Source organism: Bubalus bubalis, chromosome 7 (assembly GCF_019923935.1).
Source record: "Bubalus bubalis isolate 160015118507 breed Murrah chromosome 7, NDDB_SH_1, whole genome shotgun sequence".
Classification (NCBI taxonomy): Eukaryota; Metazoa; Chordata; class Mammalia; order Artiodactyla; family Bovidae; genus Bubalus; species Bubalus bubalis.
Genome location: NC_059163.1, coordinates 1,905,302 through 1,924,273, shown reverse-complemented (window position 1 = coordinate 1,924,273; position 18,972 = coordinate 1,905,302). Strand labels below are relative to the sequence as shown.

General features: G+C 61.4%; 1 protein-coding gene and 1 long non-coding RNA gene across 7 annotated transcripts in view; one reads left to right on the top strand and one right to left on the bottom strand.

The window, feature by feature from the left end:
* Nucleotides 1–2,340: 2,340 nt before the first annotated feature.
* Nucleotides 2,341–3,669, top strand: LOC112586136. Its single transcript, XR_003110509.3, has 2 exons — nucleotides 2,341–2,866; nucleotides 3,074–3,669. It is a non-coding gene; the product is annotated as an uncharacterized LOC112586136 (long non-coding RNA).
* Nucleotides 3,670–5,789: 2,120 nt separating this feature from the next.
* Nucleotides 5,790–18,972, bottom strand: part of SH3BP2 (SH3 domain binding protein 2) — a 35,797-nt gene continuing 22,614 nt past the window's right edge. For 4 of the 6 annotated variants that reach the window (XM_025289621.3, XM_044945557.2, XM_025289622.3 and 1 more), the window contains exons 2-13: nucleotides 15,429–15,568; nucleotides 14,232–14,334; nucleotides 12,439–12,556; nucleotides 12,165–12,235; nucleotides 11,329–11,417; nucleotides 11,040–11,108; nucleotides 8,915–9,557; nucleotides 7,763–7,886; nucleotides 7,500–7,555; nucleotides 7,188–7,269; nucleotides 6,651–6,710; nucleotides 5,790–6,321 (exon numbers count right to left, since the gene is read on the bottom strand). In XM_025289621.3, coding sequence (XP_025145406.3) covers nucleotides 6,184–6,321; nucleotides 6,651–6,710; nucleotides 7,188–7,269; nucleotides 7,500–7,555; nucleotides 7,763–7,886; nucleotides 8,915–9,557; nucleotides 11,040–11,108; nucleotides 11,329–11,417; nucleotides 12,165–12,235; nucleotides 12,439–12,556; nucleotides 14,232–14,334; nucleotides 15,429–15,564 — 1,689 coding nt within the window. In that variant the 5' untranslated portion in view covers nucleotides 15,565–15,568 and the 3' untranslated portion in view covers nucleotides 5,790–6,183. Of the gene's footprint in view, nucleotides 6,322–6,650; nucleotides 6,711–7,187; nucleotides 7,270–7,499; nucleotides 7,556–7,762; nucleotides 7,887–8,914; nucleotides 9,558–11,039; nucleotides 11,109–11,328; nucleotides 11,418–12,164; nucleotides 12,236–12,438; nucleotides 12,557–14,231; nucleotides 14,335–15,428; nucleotides 15,569–16,566; nucleotides 16,746–18,972 lie in introns of those variants that run through there. The other 2 variants (XM_025289619.3, XM_044945558.2) reach the window with 2 other exon arrangements.

Genomic DNA, 18,972 nt, shown 5'->3' with positions numbered 1-18,972 from the left:
AAGGGGAAATGGGGGGAATGGGAAGGGAGGAGGGGGAAATGGGGAGTTCCTATTTAACACATAGAGAGCTTCTGTCTTACAGGATGAAGAGAGTTCAGTGGATGGATGGTGGTGACGATTCACAACATGAATGTACTGAATGCCACGGAACTGTACGCTTTAAATGGTAAAAATGGTAAACTTACGTACATTTTATCATCATAAAAAGTTTAAATGCTATTAAAGTACACTTCCCTTTTCCAGAAAAAAAAGAATAAGGGAGGTATTGTGTATCTTGTGAGTGATACTGTCTTGCGAGTGAAAATCGCTCACTCGTGTCCAACTCTTTGCAAACCCATGGACTGTACAGTCCATGAAATTCTCCAGGCCAGAATACTGGCATGGGCAGTCTTTCCCTTCTCCAGGGGATCTTTCCAACCCAGGAATCGAACCCAGGTCTCCCACATTGCAGGCAGATTCTTTACCAACTGAGGTATCAGGGAAGCCTCTATGTAGGAGCTTAAAAAAATAAAAATACAATATTAGACACAAACAACAATGAATATCAATATCAAACAATGAGATCAATGAAATAAGCCACCTGAAGGCAGTTCTCTGGCAGGCCAGTGGTTAGTATTCCAAGCTTCCACCGTAGGCGGCATGAGTTCGATCCCTGGTCAGGGAACTAACATCTTGCATGCCACAGAGTACAACCAAAAAAGTCATCTGTACTCCTTGTGTTGAGCAGGACAGTAAAAGTACTGACTGCTCTAAACTTAGTTAAGAACAGAAATAGACTATATAACTTTCAAACTAGAAGAGGGAAAGTGGCATGCTTGAAAAGAAGAAAAAAAGGTTGCTCAATCCAAAAGCAAGAAAAAACAAGAGAAAAAGAAAAAGAGCCGCACAAATGGAACAATACGACAACAGATTTAATTACATGAAACACAAATGGACAAATTGCTGCAGTTAAGACAAAGTGTGTCCTATATGCCACCGTCACATAACAAAGAATTAAAACCATATACGATAAAGGGAATACGAAACACCTATGAATCAAACCTCCCAAAAGCTAAGCGAGACCCCAAAGGACAAATTATAAAAATCCCATCGGTAAACCTTACAGACAGACCCAAATGGAGAGACCCACGTTCATGAATCAGAAGAATCACTGATTTCAAATGTCCACCAGTTGATTGACAGCTGTAATGAACTCCCAGTCAAAACACCAACTGAGTTGTCATTAATGGAACTGACTAGATGATTTTAAAACTTAAACATGGGAGAAAAAACTTACATGGAAACACTAAGAGCTAGAACAGCCAAGACACATTCAAAGAAAAATATGGACTTACTTTACCAGACATGAGGACTAACTGTTGTTGTTGTTTAGCTGACGGGTTGTGTCTGACTCTTGTGATCCCATAAACTCCAGCCCACTAGTCTCCTCTGTCCATGGGATTTCCCAGGCAAGAATACTGGAGTGAGTCGCCATTTCCTTCTCCAGGGGATATTCTGGACCCAGGGATCAAACCCGCATCTCCCACATTGGCAGACAGCTTCTTTACCACTGAGCCACCAAGGAAGCCCAACAGAACTAACTAAACAACAGTAATTAAGACAGCCTGGTATTGGCATCAGTTCAGTTCAGTCGCACAGTCATGTCTGACTCTTTGCGACCCCATGAATTGCAGCACGCCAGGCCTCCCTGTCCATCACCAACTCCTGGAGTTCATTCAGACTCACGTCCATCAAGTCAGTGATGCTATCCAGCATTGGCACAGAAACAGACAAACGGAACAGAACAGAGGCCAGTCACAGACCTACACGTGTACAGATAGATGGCGAGGGGTTTGCAGATGCCTGGGGAAGGGACAGACTATACGTAAACAACACAGGGAAAGGTGGGGAAGCCCTCTGTGGGGAGGTAGGAAAGTGAATCCTTACCCCATGCTCCGTCCAAAAAACAATTATAGAGTTGGAAAGATATACATGACATGTGTTACTGACAGTATCGAGGCTATATAAAGAATTATTATAGATTAATAGAAAAAGACAAACAGGAAAATGGGCAGGAGAGTTGAATAGACACTTCTCAGGAGACAAAATCAAAATGGCTAATATATATGTGAAAATGTGCTCAGCCTCATCAGTAATTGTTTAGTCACTAAGTCGTATCAGATTCTTTGCAGCCCCATGAACTGTAGCACGCCAAGCTTCCCCGTCCTTCACTATCTCCCAGAGTTTGCTCAAGCTCACGTCCAATGAGTGAGTCAAGTCGCTCAGTCGTGTCCAACTCTTTGCGACCCCATGGACTGTAGCCTACCAGGCTCCTCCGTTCATGGGATTTTCCAAGCAAGAGTACTGGAGTCGGTTGCCATTTCCTTCTCCAGGAGATCTTCCCGACCCAGGGATTGAACCCAGGTCTCCCACAATGTAGGCAGATGTTTTACCATCTGAGCCACCAGGGAAGTCCAGTAGTAACTAGCTAAAAGCAAATTAAAGCCATAATTATACACCCACCAGATTGGCAGAGATGTAGAAAAGTCTGACAATTCCGAGTGTTAACAAGGATGTGGAACCACAGATCTTTTACCGCAGAATTCTTGGGACACAGTGGAAGGCCCTGATGCCCTAGAACGCACGAGTCCTGAGTACACAGCCTAGAAGCGTGTGCGCGCGGGTCAGAAGCACATACGACAGTTGCTAGCGGCGCTATCTGCGATTCTCCCAAACCGCAAACCAAACGTCCATCCACAGGAAAACGGATCCATGAACTACGATACCATCAACAGAAGTTTTCTGCAAGAAACTACACCTATGCACAGCAACCTGGATAAACCTGGAAGACACGACATGCAGAAGCCAGATGCCAAAACTTGCATGGGTATGACTCCACTCACGTAGGTGCACAAACAGGAAAGCACAGAGACAGATGCAGGCTTCATAGTAAAGCAGGAGCCCCCCACAGCCAGGGGAGACGGGAGGGGTGGCGCTGAGCTGGGGAGGGCACCGGGGGCCGGTCCCCCTCGTAGCAATGCTACGCTGTACATCTGTGTGTGGTTCTCTTTTCTGAATGCATTTTATTCCACAGGAAATGAAAGGAAAAGGAGGCGCCTCAGCTCTGAGTAGCTCAGGGTGTGGCCAGGATGCAGCTGGAGGGAGACACAGGGGCAGCCATCAGGCAGCCTCTGAGGTTTCTGAGGGCGGCAGATGGGTCAGGGCTGCTCTATGCCCTGTGACTCTCCCTCCCCAGAGTGCTGGTGGCCTGGCCACCAGCAACCATCTCTAATGTGTGTGCAGGCTGCCCGGCCAGGGGCTCCCTGCTGCCAGGTCACAGCCAGAAGGGGGCTTCGGTCCTCCCCTCACTGCCCCTCCTCTGGGGACGCAGGTTTGTCCATCACCAGTTCCCTCTCCTGATGTTCCCTGGGTGGCCCTGCCATCCCCTCCAGAGGCCAGCCCAGTGCCGCCCAGCTGGACAAGAAGCCCCTTGGCCCCAAGCCAAGACCCCTGGTGCTCAGCGGGGGCTGCTGGAAGCACTCCCTACCCCACTCCCCGCCCAGGCCAGCAGGGGGCGTCCACGCCATGTGACCCAGAGTTGGGGTGGGGCAGGGAGCAATCCCAGTTTGTTTCGTCAGGTCTCTTCTGGTTCTAAAAGCACGTTTTCACAATAAAAAATCACTATTAACAGAAGTTACAGGGGCTCTCTGTGCTCTTTCTGATCAACTGCAGGAAGAGTAAAACCAGGCTCAGTGCTTGGCTTGGAGGAGCCCTCAAAGCAGCTGGGGCCTCTTCCCAAGGGCAGGGACTGAACCACCTCCGGACTCAACCAACGGGCTGGGCAGGTCAGCGGAGCCTCTCTGAGCCTCAGCTTCCCTGTCTGTAAGGTGAGGGGCAGCATGGCCCCTTGGGTGGGCCTCCCGGCGGGTCTACCCACAGACTGGGGCTGGGAGGGCAGAGAAGCGAGGTGGGTGGTCTTGTCCTCCGCCACCCCAGCAGCTGTGTCCCCCTCGCTGGGTGAAGGCAGGTATGGAACCCTGGGGGGTGCAGATTAACCAGACACCCCAAAATGCCTATCCGAGGCTGCTGGGCAGACGCCAGGGTCTGGGCTCAGCGGCCAAGGGCAGATCACATGCTGGGACGCAAACCCAGGCCGCTCTGCACCTCGGTTTTCTCACCTGTGAAATGGTCTGCCTGGAGCTGGGAGAGCAGCGGCTTAAGTCGTGTACAGCTTAGCGCCTCGAGTACAGGAAGTGCTCGCTGCTAACCACCCTCCAGCCAACGTGGGGAACAGAACCTTCTGGCAGGTCTGGGACGCCCCCACCTCCACGTCAGAGAACCACATCTGGTGCCCCATCCACTGCCCCCCCAACCCACACACTCTAGCAACCGAGGCCCTGAGCTTGCGTGGTCCACAGAGCTGGGCAGCTGTCCCAGCAGGCCCTGTGCTGGGTCTCCGGCAGCAATAGGCTCCATCTGTCCAGGCGGCCAGAAGGACCTGTCACCTGGCCCTGGACGCCAGAACCTCCACACCTTCCAGCTTGGGGTCTTCAAACACGAGCTGGCTCCCAAGCAGCTGCACGCCAGCTAAAAGCAGTAGCCTCCTGTGGCGGTCCCCAGCACAGCAGACCCCGAGCCCTGCTGGAAACTGCGTCTCTGACCCCAGTCCCCACTGGAAGTGACGGCCACGCGGGAACGGTGTGCCTCCAGGGGTTCAGGGCAGAGCGGTTGAAGGAGGGCAAACTGCTCGTTGCCTGCAGATGCTGGGGGAGGAACACCAGGACTCCCGAGCCCCAAATCCCCAGAGTGGGGGTGTCCCTAAGTGACCCCCAGGTCACCCAGAGGCCGTGACCGCCTCCCCACCCCCATCCCCGGGGGCTAAAGTGGGAAACATCTGCAGAGCTGGTGCTGGACACCCAGTTTCTGGAAGCAGACGGCCGCGGTCTTCTCCACCAGAGAGCCAACATGTCTGCCCGGCCCCCTCTCTGCTTCTCTGACCACCACCTCACCCAGGACGTGCCCCAGGGCAGAGGAGGGGATGCGTGAATGACTTTCTCCTGGGACTTTTAATCAGTGCTAGTGGGCACAAGTGCTCTCACGGCCTGGGTTTTACACAGCAAATTCCTCTTTCCTAGCAAAAGAGGGCAGTGCGGAGAATCAAATGGCCCTGGGTTCCCTGGCAGCCCTGACACCAGCTGAGGTTGTTTTTATGGAAAAGAAATTCACCCCGGATGGTCACGCCAGGGAAACCAGCCCTGCTGGAATTCACGACAGGAAGCATGGAGGTACTCAGGGCTGGGCCTGCGCTGAGTACGGACCGAAGCACCTGGACGTCTGGTTCCATCGTCCCCACCCATCCTTGGCCTACACAGGGCCCACTCTTCCCACAGCACTGCGGCCATCACCTCCTCCAGGAAGCCTTCCTGGAGCCCCCAGCTGGTTCCAAGCTCCCAGCCCCTGCAGACCCTTCTGCCACGGACAGTGGACACCGGGAGAGCCTCCCACCCGGCTGTCTCCCAACTGCTGGTTAATCCAGCGAATGACTCAACTAGAGACATGCGGGGCCTTCAGCTCTGCAGCCTCACTGCCCTGGACTGGACTCACAGCAGCGGAATCTGGCCCTTCATGTACAGGTTTGGAACACAGACTGTCCGACTCTGGGGTCCTGTCCTGTGACCAGCTGTGCACCCAGAGCAAGCCATTTAGTGACCTGTGCCTAGAAGACAAGGCCACCGTTTAGGGCAAGCTGACCTGCCGAGGTCACTGCTTGGACCCTGGAGTGGGTACTCAGTTAGCCCTGGCCACAGTGCAACGGTCATCTGTGCTTTATTGCTCAGCACCGGCCCCACACGGAGCCTGTGTTGTAACATTCCTGGGGGGTCCAGCCCGTCCCCCCACCCCAAATACGCCAGCCCTGCCGAGCTCCCAGCCCAGTGCAGGGTGGCTGTGCTGGGGGACCTCCATCCCTGTCCATGAAGTCCAGCCCGGGCTTGGCCCTGGGCCCCTGGGCAGTGGGCAGGAAGAGATGGGAGAGCCCCATCCCATCCTCTGGGGCCCAGGGCCTGGCCTTGAGATTCCTCTGGAGAGGCCCCGGGTCAGAGCTCGCCACTGGCCCCACTCGGCCTCCCGTGCAGGTCAGCCTCCTCCTGTGCGGCCTGGGGCCGGGCCGGCGGGCGGCCTGCGCAGTGCCGCGCGGCGCCCGTGTCACCTGGGCCTGGCGTAACCGTAGGGGTGCTGCAGCAGCAGGCTCTGGTGGCCGGGCAGCACGTGGGTGTGGTAGTGTTCCACCAGGCTGCCCACGCTCACAAACAGGACTTCACCCTCCAGGTAGAACTTCGAGTCCTGGGGTGGAGGGGGTCAGGGTCAGGGGGGGCTGGCCCACCTGCCTGCCGTGTGAAATGGGGCGCTCGGCAGCAACGCCCGCCCAGGAGGGGCCGGCAAGGTCTGCAGATAAGCCGAGGGTCGGGGGCGGGTCACCCCATCTCCTCTGGGGTCCGTGGGGGACACAGCTGGGCCGGGAGAGGGGGAGGGGAGGGAGGAGGGGAGTCTGGAGGCACGGGCCTCTGAGTGCCCGCTGCTGCGCTCCACCAGGGAGACTCCCGGGACCCCAGCCAGGCCCCAGGGCAGGCTTACCCCCTCTCCAGGGGCCCTCAGCAAGGCCTCCTGCTCACCTTCTCAAAGATGCGGTAGTTCCTCACTTTGCTGGAGGTCTCATCCCACACGACCAGAACCTGCAGGGAGAGAAGCACGCAGCACAGGGCTCGCTCATCTTGGGAAGACGATGACCCTTAGATCCCGAGCAGGCCCCTCAGAGATCGAGCCGGTGGGCAGCAGAGTCAAGGCTGGGTCCGTGGGGGAGGGCAGCCCTGCACACGGAGAGCAGGGTCGCGACGGGCAACCTCGCCCTGGGGCTCCTGCCCTCAGAGTCGGGTGAGACGTGAGTGACAGCGGCATGTCTGGTCCACGCTGGGGCTGCCCCTGATAATCACGGGGCAACTGAGGCTCAGTGAGGTCACACAAGTCACCCTTGGAGGGGCCTGGGCAGAGCCAGCAGACGTCCCACCAGGCTCACCGCCCCCAGGAAGTCCCCCTTCAAGGTGCAGGAACAGGAACCCCACGCCTTCCTTCCTGCCTCATGCCCGTGCTTGGGGGTGGGCATCACTCCCGATGGTGAGGTGACCCCCAGGCCCAGCTCCCTGGGTGCCTACCTTCCCCGACTTGGTGGAGGAGTTCCGGATGCAGTAGAGACCATCCTGGGGCACCCCCCGGGGGCTCGTGGCCTTGAAGAGCCTATGGCGACACAGCTGCGTGGAGGGGAGCCACCCGCGGGCAGCTCTCGGGGACCCTCCAGGCCCACCTGCCTCCCCCATTCCGACAGCACCGGGGGCCACAGCGGCAGATGCACAGAGCCCCAGGAGTGGGGGGACAGAAAGGCGGGGAGACCTGAGGCGGGGGGCCCCGGCAGAGAACCTCAGGTCTGCCAAAACAAGGCCGTGGAGAAACGCAGACTGCACACTGACCTCTCCACCTCGTAGGACTCTGTGGTGTTGATGAAGACTGAGCTGGGCAGTGGCACCTGAGTGGTCATTGTCAAGGGTCAGGGTCAGGGTCATGGCCCAGGACCGGGGGTGGGGGCCCCCTCCTCCCCACTGGCTGCCAACCTGTGCTGGGAACCAGGAGTTTGCACCGGGTTTGACCCTCTAGCCCCAGAGCCCCCAGCTTTCCGGCAGCCCCCCACCCCCTCGACGACTGAGATATGGGCAACCCCCCCACCCAGCCTCGCCTTCTCATAGTCATCGTCAGAGCCCTCCCCGCCAGCGTCCGCCTGCGACGTGTCAGTCTGCACGGGTTTCCGGGGTTTTTCAAAGGAGAAGCTCCTGAAACTCTGCCCATCGGGGGGTGATCGCCTGGGAGCGGGACAAGAGGGAGGCTGTGGCTCCATTGGATGTGGGACAATGCCCCACTCCCCTCGGTGACCGCCCCCTCGCCCTCCGAGCTACCACACCGAGCCTCGGAACGCAGCGGGTCTGGCGCCTGAAGCCCCGGCAGCCGTCAAAGGCTCGTGACCGTGGAGCTCCAGGGCGGGGGCGGTGTGTGTAGGGGGCTGTCCGTGCTGACCGCCCTAGGACAGCAGGAATCGCCTGAGGCCCAGAAGCCTGAGCTGGGATCGCTGGCCCAGGGCGTCCTGAGCTCTGAACGCTGCGGTTAAAGGCCCTGGTCTGAGGGCGGTCTTCCTGCCACGGACCAGCCCTGTGGCCTCAGCCAAGCCACGCTCCCCTGACAGCCACTGGGAACAGATGCCAACAGCCCGAGCCAAAGGGACACGCCCTCACACGTGACCACGTGCTCCTAAGCCTCCAGGGCTCCAGGGAGGATTCAGGGAGGCCACCCTGGACGGGCCACCGGGCTGTGCGTGTGGCTGTGCTGTGGACGACTGGCTATGCCCCAGGCAGCCCTGTGGCGCTCGGGGCCAGGCCCAGAGCCCGACACGGGGACCCGGCCTGCGACTCTGCAGCCCCTCACAAGACAGAACCACCAGGGACGTCCTGATGGGCACGGCACTGACAGAGCCCTGGGGGGGAGCGAGACACGGTCAAGGGCACCTGGGGAGAACCGGGCAGGAGCATCCATTCGGGGCTCACCCCGTGGACCCAGAGCCTTCACCGCTGAGGGCCCCACAGGCTGGGGCTGCCATGATACACGCATTTCCTGGCATTGCCCAGCAATGAAGCCCACGGGGTCTGGAGCAGGCCTCAGGGGCAGCCGGTCAGTCCAGGCAGGTGGGCGATCAAGCAGCCTTGCTCCCCCCGTGCCAGGGCTGCCTGGCACCCACATGGGCTGAGAGCCAGGGGCAGGGAGAAGGGGTCACCAGAGGGTAAACATGCCAGGGAGGGGTGTCCCAGGGCAGGGGGGGTCCTGTGCCACACAGACTCACTGGAGGTGCGGGAGCGCCGGCTTCTCTGGCCGGGGCAGGACGGGAGGCCGGTCTGCGCCCTCGGGCATGGGCAGTTTCAGCGGAGGTGGCCGGGGGGCCACGGGGGGCACACGGGGTCCAGGCCTGGCTGCCTCCCCCGGGGGGCTCTCTTCCACCATCTTCAGGAACTTGGGCTTGTTGGCCGGCACAGGTGGGGGCTCGGGGGCAGGCGTCCCCCGTGGGGACAGGTGGAAGGACTTGAGCTTGTCACAGTTCCGGGAGGCAGCCGTGGCTGTGCTGGAGGGGCTGACCCCATGCATGGGGATCCGGGGCTCCAGGCTGGGGCTGCTGTTCTCAGGGAAGCAAGGGGCTTTCCGGAGGCCGGGCCCGGGGGGCAGGATGTTGGGCGGGGGGTCGCTCATCCTCCGGGAGACGGCTGGCACCCTGGAGCCGGGCTCCACCCACCGCAGGGGTGGCGGCTCCCGCCTGGAGTCCTCGGGGGCCGGGCCGGTGTCCGGGAGGCCGCGCTTAGGGGGCGGGGGTGGCAGCAGGGGGCCTGGACCCTTGGAGGTGAAGGAGTGGGCGCGGGGCACTTCAGAGAAGACTGGCTTCCTGGGCGTGGGCACGGGGGGCGGAGGGTAGGCCGGTGGGTGGATCAGGGGGTCTGCAGAGCAAAGAGAGCCACGTGGTAAGCGGGCGTCCCCCGCTGGAGGCTGCAGCTGCACCCCCTCGGCGGGCAGCAGACAGCCAAGGCCCCTGCCCCTCAGCCTGGCTGCCCCACAGCCCCCCACACCTGGCACTCCTGGTGTGGCCTTCCTTCTGGGTCTGGCCCGCCTCACGCCACTGGGCCCACCCCAACCGCCCTCCAAAGCCTGGGCAAAACTTCCCGAAGCCCAGGTGCCGCATCAGGTTCCCGGAGGGGGGGGCAAGAGAGAGAGAGGACATCAGGAAGCCTCCCAGGATTGGGCTCAGAGGGCAGCTGGGACTCCCACCGACAGGCGAGGAGGAAGGGCGGGAGCTGGCTGGGGGGTGACAGGTTGGGTCTGCTCATGACACGTTCAAGCTGCTACAAGACATTTAGTGGATGCTGAGTGGACTTGATGCTTAGAGTCCCTTGGACTTCAAGGAGATCCAACCAGTCCATCCTAAAGGAAATCAGTCCTGAATATTCATTGGAAGGACTGATGCTGAAGCTGAAGCTCCAATACTTTGGCCACCTGATGCGAAGAGCTGACTCATTGGAAAAGACCCTGATGCTGGGAAAGATTGAAGGCAGGAGGAGAAGGGGATGACAGAGGATGAGATGGTTGGATGGCATCACCAACTTGATGGACAGGAGTTTGAGCAAGCTCCAGGAGTTGGTGATGGACAGGGAAGCCTGGCGTGCTGCGGTCCATGGCGTCGCAAAGAGTCAGACACGACTTAAGAGACTGAACAACAACCACAAGAGCTAAGAGGAGGCCGTGAGGGGACTAAGGAAGGCAGAAGCCAAGGTCACTGAGGAAGAGGTCAAGGAATAGGTAGGCGGGGGTGGAAGAACTGGGCCAAGTCCCCGGGGATAATGAAAGCGACAAGGACAAAAGGAGCTAGGGGAGGAGAATGGGGTGGGAGAAGGACTAGTGAGCAACGAGACAGAAGGCAGGGGACGGAGAGATGGGGACAGACAGCAGAGGCAGAAGTGACAGGAGAGAGGGTAGGACAGAGGTGTGGCCCTCCCACACCCTTCCCTGTGTTCCCAGGGATGCGGGTACAAGCCCGTAGCCCTGGCTGTGGGAGGCGGGGCTGGGTGGGGCGGGGAGTGACCACATGGCCACCAGAGGTGCTCACAGAGGGCTAGCCTTCCTGTCCCCGGCTCAGCCAGGGCCTGGCTAAGTGTAGGGCCCCCCCAACTTATCCCTGAACCGCCCCTCTCCCACCCCAGAGTAACTGGAGGAGATCAGAGACCAGAGCCAGCCCCTCCTGGTCTGATCCTCCAAACCCTTGAGCCAAAGGAGGAAAACTGAGGCCCAAGGTGGAGAAGGTCAGGCCGGAGGCCACCCAGAGCCGTACCCAGACGACCACTCCCAGCTGGGGGGGGCTCTGTCGAGCCCCCAGGCCCTGCTCCCCGCCCCATGCACTGCCCAGGCCGCAGGCCCGCCCTACCTACCCTCGGGCCTCCCAGGCTCGGGGGAGTCAGGCTCCAAGTACGAGTCGTCCTCGTCGTCATGCTCATAGTCTGCGGGGCGGACGGGAGTCAGGCCCAAGGCTGCTGGGCGGCACCCTCCGATCCCACCCCCTCAGGGAGGCAGGGGCCAGGATGGGGACCCCAGACCCAGGACACTCAGGCTGCCTGGGAAAGCCCAAGGGGCAGAGCAGGCAGGCCAGTCAGCTATGCCTCCCTCCTGCACAGCAGCCAGCTGTGCAGGGCGCAGGCTGGGCCCCTGGACGCGTCTCACCTTCGCTGTCTGTGGGGTGCGGAGACAGGCTGATGTCCACCGGCCGCTCAATGGCGCCATAGAAGCTATCCGTGTCCGAGCTGGAGTCACTGAGAGTGGGGCAGGCAGTGAGGACGGGGCAGGGGGCAGCCTGCACTCACACACACGGACACACGCACTCTTGGGACATGCAGACAGACGCAAACGCAGGCGTGGGCACGCAGACACAGAAGAGCACACGAACAACATGCGCAGAGACGTGTGGACACAGGAAAGAGCTGGACACGCAGACACACAGAGAACAGGAGACTGCAGGGGGCGGCGACTGCCTTCTCAGCCCCACTATGGTTCTTGCCACCGGCACACCCCGTGACTGCCCAGCCTGGTGCCAGGCCTCAGGGCTGGGCCCAGGTCCTCGCCTGCTCCTGCCCTGGGTGCTCAGGCAGGGGCCCACTGGAATTCTCATCTCTGAAAGGATCGGGCAGATGCTGTTCCCTCGCAGAGAGCCCCTTTGTCTGCTGAGCCAGCCTCCCCATGCAGTCAGCAAGACCCAGACAGGCTGGCCCACCGCCCTGGGGACTCACTCCCCCATGAAGGGGGGTGGGAACCCAAAGGACTAAGCCGTTATAAAACCGGGCCTCTTGGCTGGACAGGTAAAACCACATGTCACCTCCCACACAGACGCCCCCGACAGGGCGCACGCACACACAGGCTTACACACTCAGGGGCACACCCCACACACACGCGGCCCAGGTAGCACCTGGAGAAGCGCCTTCAAGGAGGAGACCCTGGGCCCAGCCCCCAGGGGTTTGTGGCCCGGCTGAGGGACACCCCGCCCACCCCCAGGCCCCGCCCACCTGGCGTCCAGAGGCAGCTCCTTCTTCTCCTGGAAGTGGCCAATCTCCTTGCGCAGCAAGGCCATCCAGCTCTGCAGGTGAGCCAGGGCCTCAGCGGGCAGGACCCGCCCTCACCTGCCCTGCCCTCCCCGCTTGGGCTGGTCTGCATTGACCCCCAAGGCTGGCTCTTCTGGTGCTGCAGCCCTCCGCCGGCCCACCCAGGGTTCCTCCTGAGACTGCCACCCTGAGTGCAAGGGCCTACATGGGGGTCGCGCCCGTCCCCTGCCCCCAGCACCTTGCGCTCGTCCTCAGAGGAGGCAGAGAAGAACCACGTGCGGTGCTTCTTGCTGACGTGGATGATCTTGAAGGGGAAGACGTTGTTGGATGTCGTCTCCTCAGCCGCCCGCATCACCCTGCGGGCAGTACTACCAGAGGTCATCATCTGCTCCCCGCCCACAGGGAGCACCTGAGCACAGACCGGCCCCTGGACAGGCCTTGACCCCCAGCACCACGTCCCGAGGGACACGGTCATTCTCCCCCCGCCCCCACGCTGTGGCCTGAAGGCCTGGGTGCTTGCAGCAGAGGGAAGCATGTAGGCAAGGGAGGGTGGTGAGAGACGGTGCCAACCCAGGTGGGCTTCCAGGAAGCAGTGGTGCGGGGCTCTGAGTCAAGGACACGCCACCCTCGCTGGCCCCCCCAGCGAGACTTTACTTGGATGCCTGGCACCCCGCCTAACCCCTGGCCTGCCTGCTGGGGGACCCTCACGGGGTTCGGGTCAGCCTCAGCCCCACCCCTGTTCCCAGGCAGCGTGCCCCAGAGCACTTCAGAAAAGTCACCGCGGCTGTTTCCGCAGCCGAGACATGGGGTTCAGGGAATGATCACATCTGCTGGGGGCATGCGGTCAGGCTGGGCACCCGGGCAGGTGCCATCAGACAGCCTGGACCATACCCTGGGGCAAGGTGGCACCCCCACCAGGCTCCGGGTGGTGTGTCTGGGGAAAAGAAATGTCTCTCTAGCTCCTGTCATTATGGCACAGAGAGACATTTAGAAAGAAGAGCACTTGGAGAATCTGAGTTTCTGGCTATTTCCTGGCTAACCTGGGCAAGCCCCTTAACCTTCTGGAGTCTCGGTTATTCCATCTGTAAAATGGGGACAGCAACGTCATCCCTGATCATCATACAGGACTGTTGTGAGGACTAAATATCAGAAGGTGCAAAACATGTATTTAAATACCTGACCTGGTTATTGTTCTTCCCGTGCTATAGGTTTGTACTTTATGAAACACAGTTGTGTAAAAAAGAAAGATTCATACCATAAAAAATCTTCCAGGTGCAGGAAAAAAAAAAATGTCCCTCTTCAGAGGACCCCAGAGCTCCACGCCCCCCGTGCCCGCTGGCAGCCACAGGGCCCTGGAGCCTCCCCTGTCCTCCGCCTGCAGACCTGGCACTGCGCTGGAAGCCAGGATGCGCACAAAGGCCCAGAATCACTTCCCAAGGGTCCCCGTCCTGCCACTGACCCCACAAGACCCGCGGGTTCTCCCAGGCAGGAAGGGCCAGGCCCTCCTCAGGGGACCGGAGTGGTGTGACCCCACAGCCTGGGTGGTGTGACCCCAAGACCTAGAGCCAGGAATCACACCCTGCAACGCAGGTCTCCAAGGCTGAGGGCAGGCCCGCACACGCCAACACGCCCCATCCCATCCGGGCGCCTGCTCCACGGCCCAGCGGACCATCAGTCACACAGCCCCTGGGGGGCAGGCTCATGGCCGATTAAAGCCCCAGCGCACAGCCTGAGCCAGCAGGCTGGGCTCCCGGCCAGAAGGCAGCAGCAGTGGGGGAGAGGTCGAGGCGTGGGGAGGAAGGAGGGCTTGAGGGAGACTCTGGAGAGTTCCAACCCTGGTGGAGGCCCTCGCTTCCCCCCCAGGCCCTTGGCCAAGCCTGAGGGCTGGCTTTCAGGAGAGGAGGGACTGGCAGAGGTGGGGCTGGTCCAAAGGGCTGGGGTCACAAATAGGAAGGCCTGGACCCACCTTAGTGGGAGCCAGGGGGAGCCACTGGCCCCGGAGGCCAGCAGCACAGTCCGCGGGGCACTTACCGGTTGTAGCCACTCAGCGAGAAGGCGCCCTGCGGCGAGGCGGATGTGCTGCTCTTGAAGTAGTAGATACAGCGTTTGTGGATGACCACAAAGCGCAGGGGCCCTGCGGGCGGGGCAGGGTGGGTGAGCCTCGGCCCCAGGCAGGCCCCACTCTGGGGACCATGCCCAGAGGCCCAGGATGGCTCCAGGCCAGAGTCTAAATGGGCAGCAGGCTGATGGGCATGCAGGTCCCCCCCATGCAGGGGGAGATTCAGGGGGACTGTGTGGCGCCTAGGAACAAGGACTAAAGCTGGCTCAAGGAAGGCCAGAGACAGGGCCAGCAGCCAGGGAAGCCAGAGCCACCTTGCTGGTGCTGCCCAGCTGCTGGGAGGTGGTGGAATGAGGGTGGGGGCAAAAAAGCCCAGAGATGCTGCCAACAAGAGTGCTCCCCTCCCCCGCCCAACATGGAGCCGACCCCAGGTAGTGATGGTGAGAGCCCTATCCCTGAGCACCTCCTCCTAGGCCCGGGAGCAGCTCAGCTGCAGGCCCTCATTGGAGCCTCTGGTTCAGAAGAGGAGGAGGGAGACACCAAACCAGTCAGCCTGGGGCACCTCAACCAGGCAACACAGGGTCAGGGAGTCCCTAGCAGAGGGCACGGCTAGAGCAACCCCATGGGACCTCGCAGCTGGTCAGAGGGATGGACAAGGTCCTGATGCTCTTGGGCCTTCAGTGTCTCAAAGCCCAGCACCTCCCAGGCCTGGAGCCTAGGGACCAGAGCCCTGGTCTCATGAAACTCTCCAGAGACCCAGCACACAGATGGGTGTTGGCTTGGCACATGGGTTCACTACAGACAGAGTGACTGTCTGGCTCACTGAACACCGAACTGGTACAGTGAGGGCACCATCCAGGAGCCAGACCTACCAGACCAACAAGGGCCCACAGCTCCTGGCCACGGGAAGTCAGCACTGTGTGTCCGATGCCCTCCAGCTTCCCCCAGCTGCACCACCCCAGACCCTCCCACAGCCCTGGGGGCTAGAAAGGCCAAGTTCAGGGCCCGAGGGTGCATGAGCAGAGACAGAAGGGAAACTCCAGAGGGCCCATGGCAGGAAGGAAGCAGGGGCTCAGGAAGGTGGGTTACCTGCCATAGAGGCCCAGGGAGGCTCAGCCCTATCCCCGGGGCCTCCTTTCATGCCCCCCACCCCCACCCAGGAGACTCACATTTGAGTAGCTGCAGCTGGGTCCCGCCCTTCTTGTGCAGGTAGCCGGCCTTCGCCACACCCCCAGGCATGGTGAGCAAGTTCTGCGCACCGATGGCCTTCATAGGGACAGGCCAGTGTGTCTCTTCGGCCGCCATGAAGCTTCAACACAAAAGGAAGGGGACATGTCTTAGCCAGGGATGGGAACACGCTATTGCCCACCATGGCCACGACAACCATGTGTTGGCTTGGCTGGAATACACCCCGTCAGCCTGGGGCATCACTCAGGCAGGGACCACACAGTGCAGTCACCAGGGACAGGCTGCCTGCCTGGGGGTTAACACATGACCCTCCATTCCAGGACCCCACTCCACAGCCTCTTCCTCCTGTTCCAGCCACTCTCCCAGAAACCTGGCAGGCTCTTCCAGTCTCACACTTCCAGCCTGAGCCTGGAATGGCTGCTACCCCTCCTCCATGGAGAACTCCTACTCATCCCTCAAATCGCAGATTCAGAGTGCCCTCCTCTGTGAGGCACCTCAATGCCCAGTTACATTCCGGCCCATCCTCTACTCCTGGTCCCTCTGAACTGCACCCCCGACCCTGTGCTGTTTTCTCCGGTGCCTGCCCCCATCCCACCTGTGCCTCATCCCTCCTGGGTCCACAGTGAAGCTGGAGGAGTCAGGGTCAGACCCAGAAGCCCAGTCTTGCTGGAACTGCTGCCCCATCCCCAGACACACACACACACACAGAAAACCACTGCTCTCGGCAAGCCAGAGTGCTCCACCAAATGTTCGCTGCCTTCAGTCTGCCCGGACGCCTACTCCTCCCTGGGGCCCCGGCCTCGCCCTCTGCCTAGGTCCCGAGGGCTGCCCCCTCCAGCTTCCCCTGCACACAAAGCCAGCCCTCTGGTCTGCGTCCCCCAACAGCGGAGGCTATGACAAAAGCGCGCCACCCCCGTGCCCGCCCGGCAGGCACAGGACAGAGCACCGCGGGCGTAGGGAGAAGAGGGCCCAGCGCTGGTGCCTGCCCAAGGAGGTGCCGGCAGACAGACGGGCCGCCGCCCCGCCCGGAGCCCCCAGACCCGCGGGGGGCCGGCCCCCGCCCACCAGCCCGCCTTTGTTCTCGCCGGAAGCGCCGGCTCGGTCCCGCTCGGTACTCACGACGTCCACGCGGCGGGCCCGGCTGAGATCGGGGGGGCAGCTCGCACCCGCTTCCCCTGTGCGCACCGACACGGCCCCGGGCCGCGCGCCCCGGCCGCCGCTTCGGCCCCAGAGCCAGCCTCCCGGCGGCTCCAGGCCCGCGGCCACGGCCCGGCGCCCGCCATGCCGCCGCGCCCCCGGCCCGGCGCCCAGCCGGGCCGCCCCGCCCAGCCCCGCCCTCGCCCCGCCACAGCCCGGGTCGCCCCGCCCCCCGGCTCCTCCCCGCGCCCCGCTCCCAGCCGGGCCGCCCCGTCCGGCCCCGCCCCTCGCCCCGCCACAGCCCGGGCCGCCCCGCCCCTCGGCTCCTCCCCGCGCCCCGCTCCCAGCCGGGCCGCCCCGTCCGGCCCCGCCCCTCGCCCCGCCACAGCCCGGGTCGCTCCGCCCCCCGGCTCCTCCCCGCGCCCCGCTCCCAGCCGGGCCGCCCCGTCCGGCCCCGCCCCTCGCCCCGCCACAGCCCGGGCCGCCCCGCCCCCCGGCTCCTCCCCGCGCCCCGCTCCCAACCCGGCCGCCCCGTCCGGCCCCGCCCCTCGCCCCGCCACAGCCCGGGTCGCTCCGCCCCCCGGCTCCTCCCCGCGCCCCGCTCCCAGCCGGGCCGCCCCGTCCGGCCCCGCCCCTCGCTCCGCCCCAGCCCGGGTCGCTCCGCCCCCCGCTCCTCCCCTCGCACGGCCCGGGGCAGGTGAGGCGCCGCCCCGCCCGGCCCTCCGTTTCTCCCCCGGCCGCCCCGAACGAGGAGGTGCACGGGCGCAAGGAGGACCCCCGAGGGGGCCGCCCGGAGTCAGGAAGCCTCAGAGGCGAACGGGCAGCCGGCTTCACGGCCCCGCGGCTAGAAGGTCCCCGCCCCACCCGGCTCCGCAAGGCGGAGTCCTTGGGAAAATGCCTTCTCCCTGGACCTCACCCTGAGGGGTTCTGGTCAGTCGGGGCGAGGGCCGCCCTGCCTCTCGGCTCAGGCGGGGCTGGTGGGCGACAGTGCCCCCTCCGGGGAAGGCTGCGGCGCCGGTCTGACCCGGGATTCCCCGCAGGAGTCAGGGGTCTGGTCCTGGGCAACTCCCACCTCCTTGGAACTCTCCACTCTCCCGGGAGACCCCCAAGGCTGGCGGAGGCCCTTGGTGGCCTCCCCACCATTCAGCCTCCTCTACTGCTGATTAACATGGGCCACGGGCAGCAGAGGGCAGGTCTAGCTTCAGCCCTGCTCCCACCTGGCTGCCTGCCCCTGGTTACCGGCTCCCCCTCAGGCCAGCGCAGCCAGCCCTGGCCTCTCCCAGCAACCTCCCTTCGCTCCGTGCCCATTCACAGTGCCCTTGCCAACCCCTCCCAACAGCATTCCCAGCCCCCCAGGCTGCCTCCACCCCAGCCCCCCTGCCTGTGCCCCTCTCCACCACCTCTGGGTGCCACCCCTTCCTCTCCTCACTTCCCTTTGGGCCTCCAGTCTCCTTCCTCCATCACCCTCCCCTTGGCACATTCTCTAACACACACCCAATGTCCATGGCTGCTCTGCTCACATGCCACCAGCCCTTCCGGATCCGGCCCCTGTGGACCTCTCTCACGGGTTCTCCTCCTGCCCTCCACCCACCATGTGCCTGCACCAGCCAAGCCCAGGGCTGGCGTTACTCAAATCCACCACGCTCCCACCTTCAGGCCTCTGTCCACTGTGTTTCCACTGCTTCCTCTTACAACTGAGCTAACTTAACCCTCAAGAGTTGGTCCAAACACTAGTCCTTCATAAACTCTGCCAAAATCCAGAGGAAGGCATTCATTCTAAAAGGCCAGCATTACCTTGATACCAAAACCAAAATCCTCACAAGAAAACTACAGACCAGTACCCCTTATAAGTGTAGACATAAAGTTCCTCACCAAAACACTAGCAAGCTGAATCCAGCACCACACACAATGAATTCTAGACCACACCTAGTGGGATTTAACCTAGGAATGCAAGTTTGATTTAACAGTCAAAATTCAAAGAATGTAGAAAATTCCTTGGTGGTCCAGTTCTTAAGACAGCGCTTTCACTGCCAGGGCCTGGGTTCAACCCCTGGTGGGGGAATTATGTTGAGGCCAAAAAAACCCTCAAAAAGCAAAATTTAAGATCACCCTGCTTATTTAACTTCTATGCAGAGTACATCATGTAAAATGCCAGGCTGGGTGAAGCACAAGCTGGAATCAAGATTGCTGGGAGAAATATCAATAGCCTCAGATATGCAGATCACACCACCCTTAGGGCGGATAGCAAAGAGCCTCTTGAGGAAGGTGAAAGAGGAGAGTGAAAAAGCTGGCTTAAAACTCAACCCTCAAAAACGAAGAAGATCGTGGCATCCGGTCCCATCACTTCATGGCAAATAGATGGGCAAACAATGGAAACAGTGAGAGATT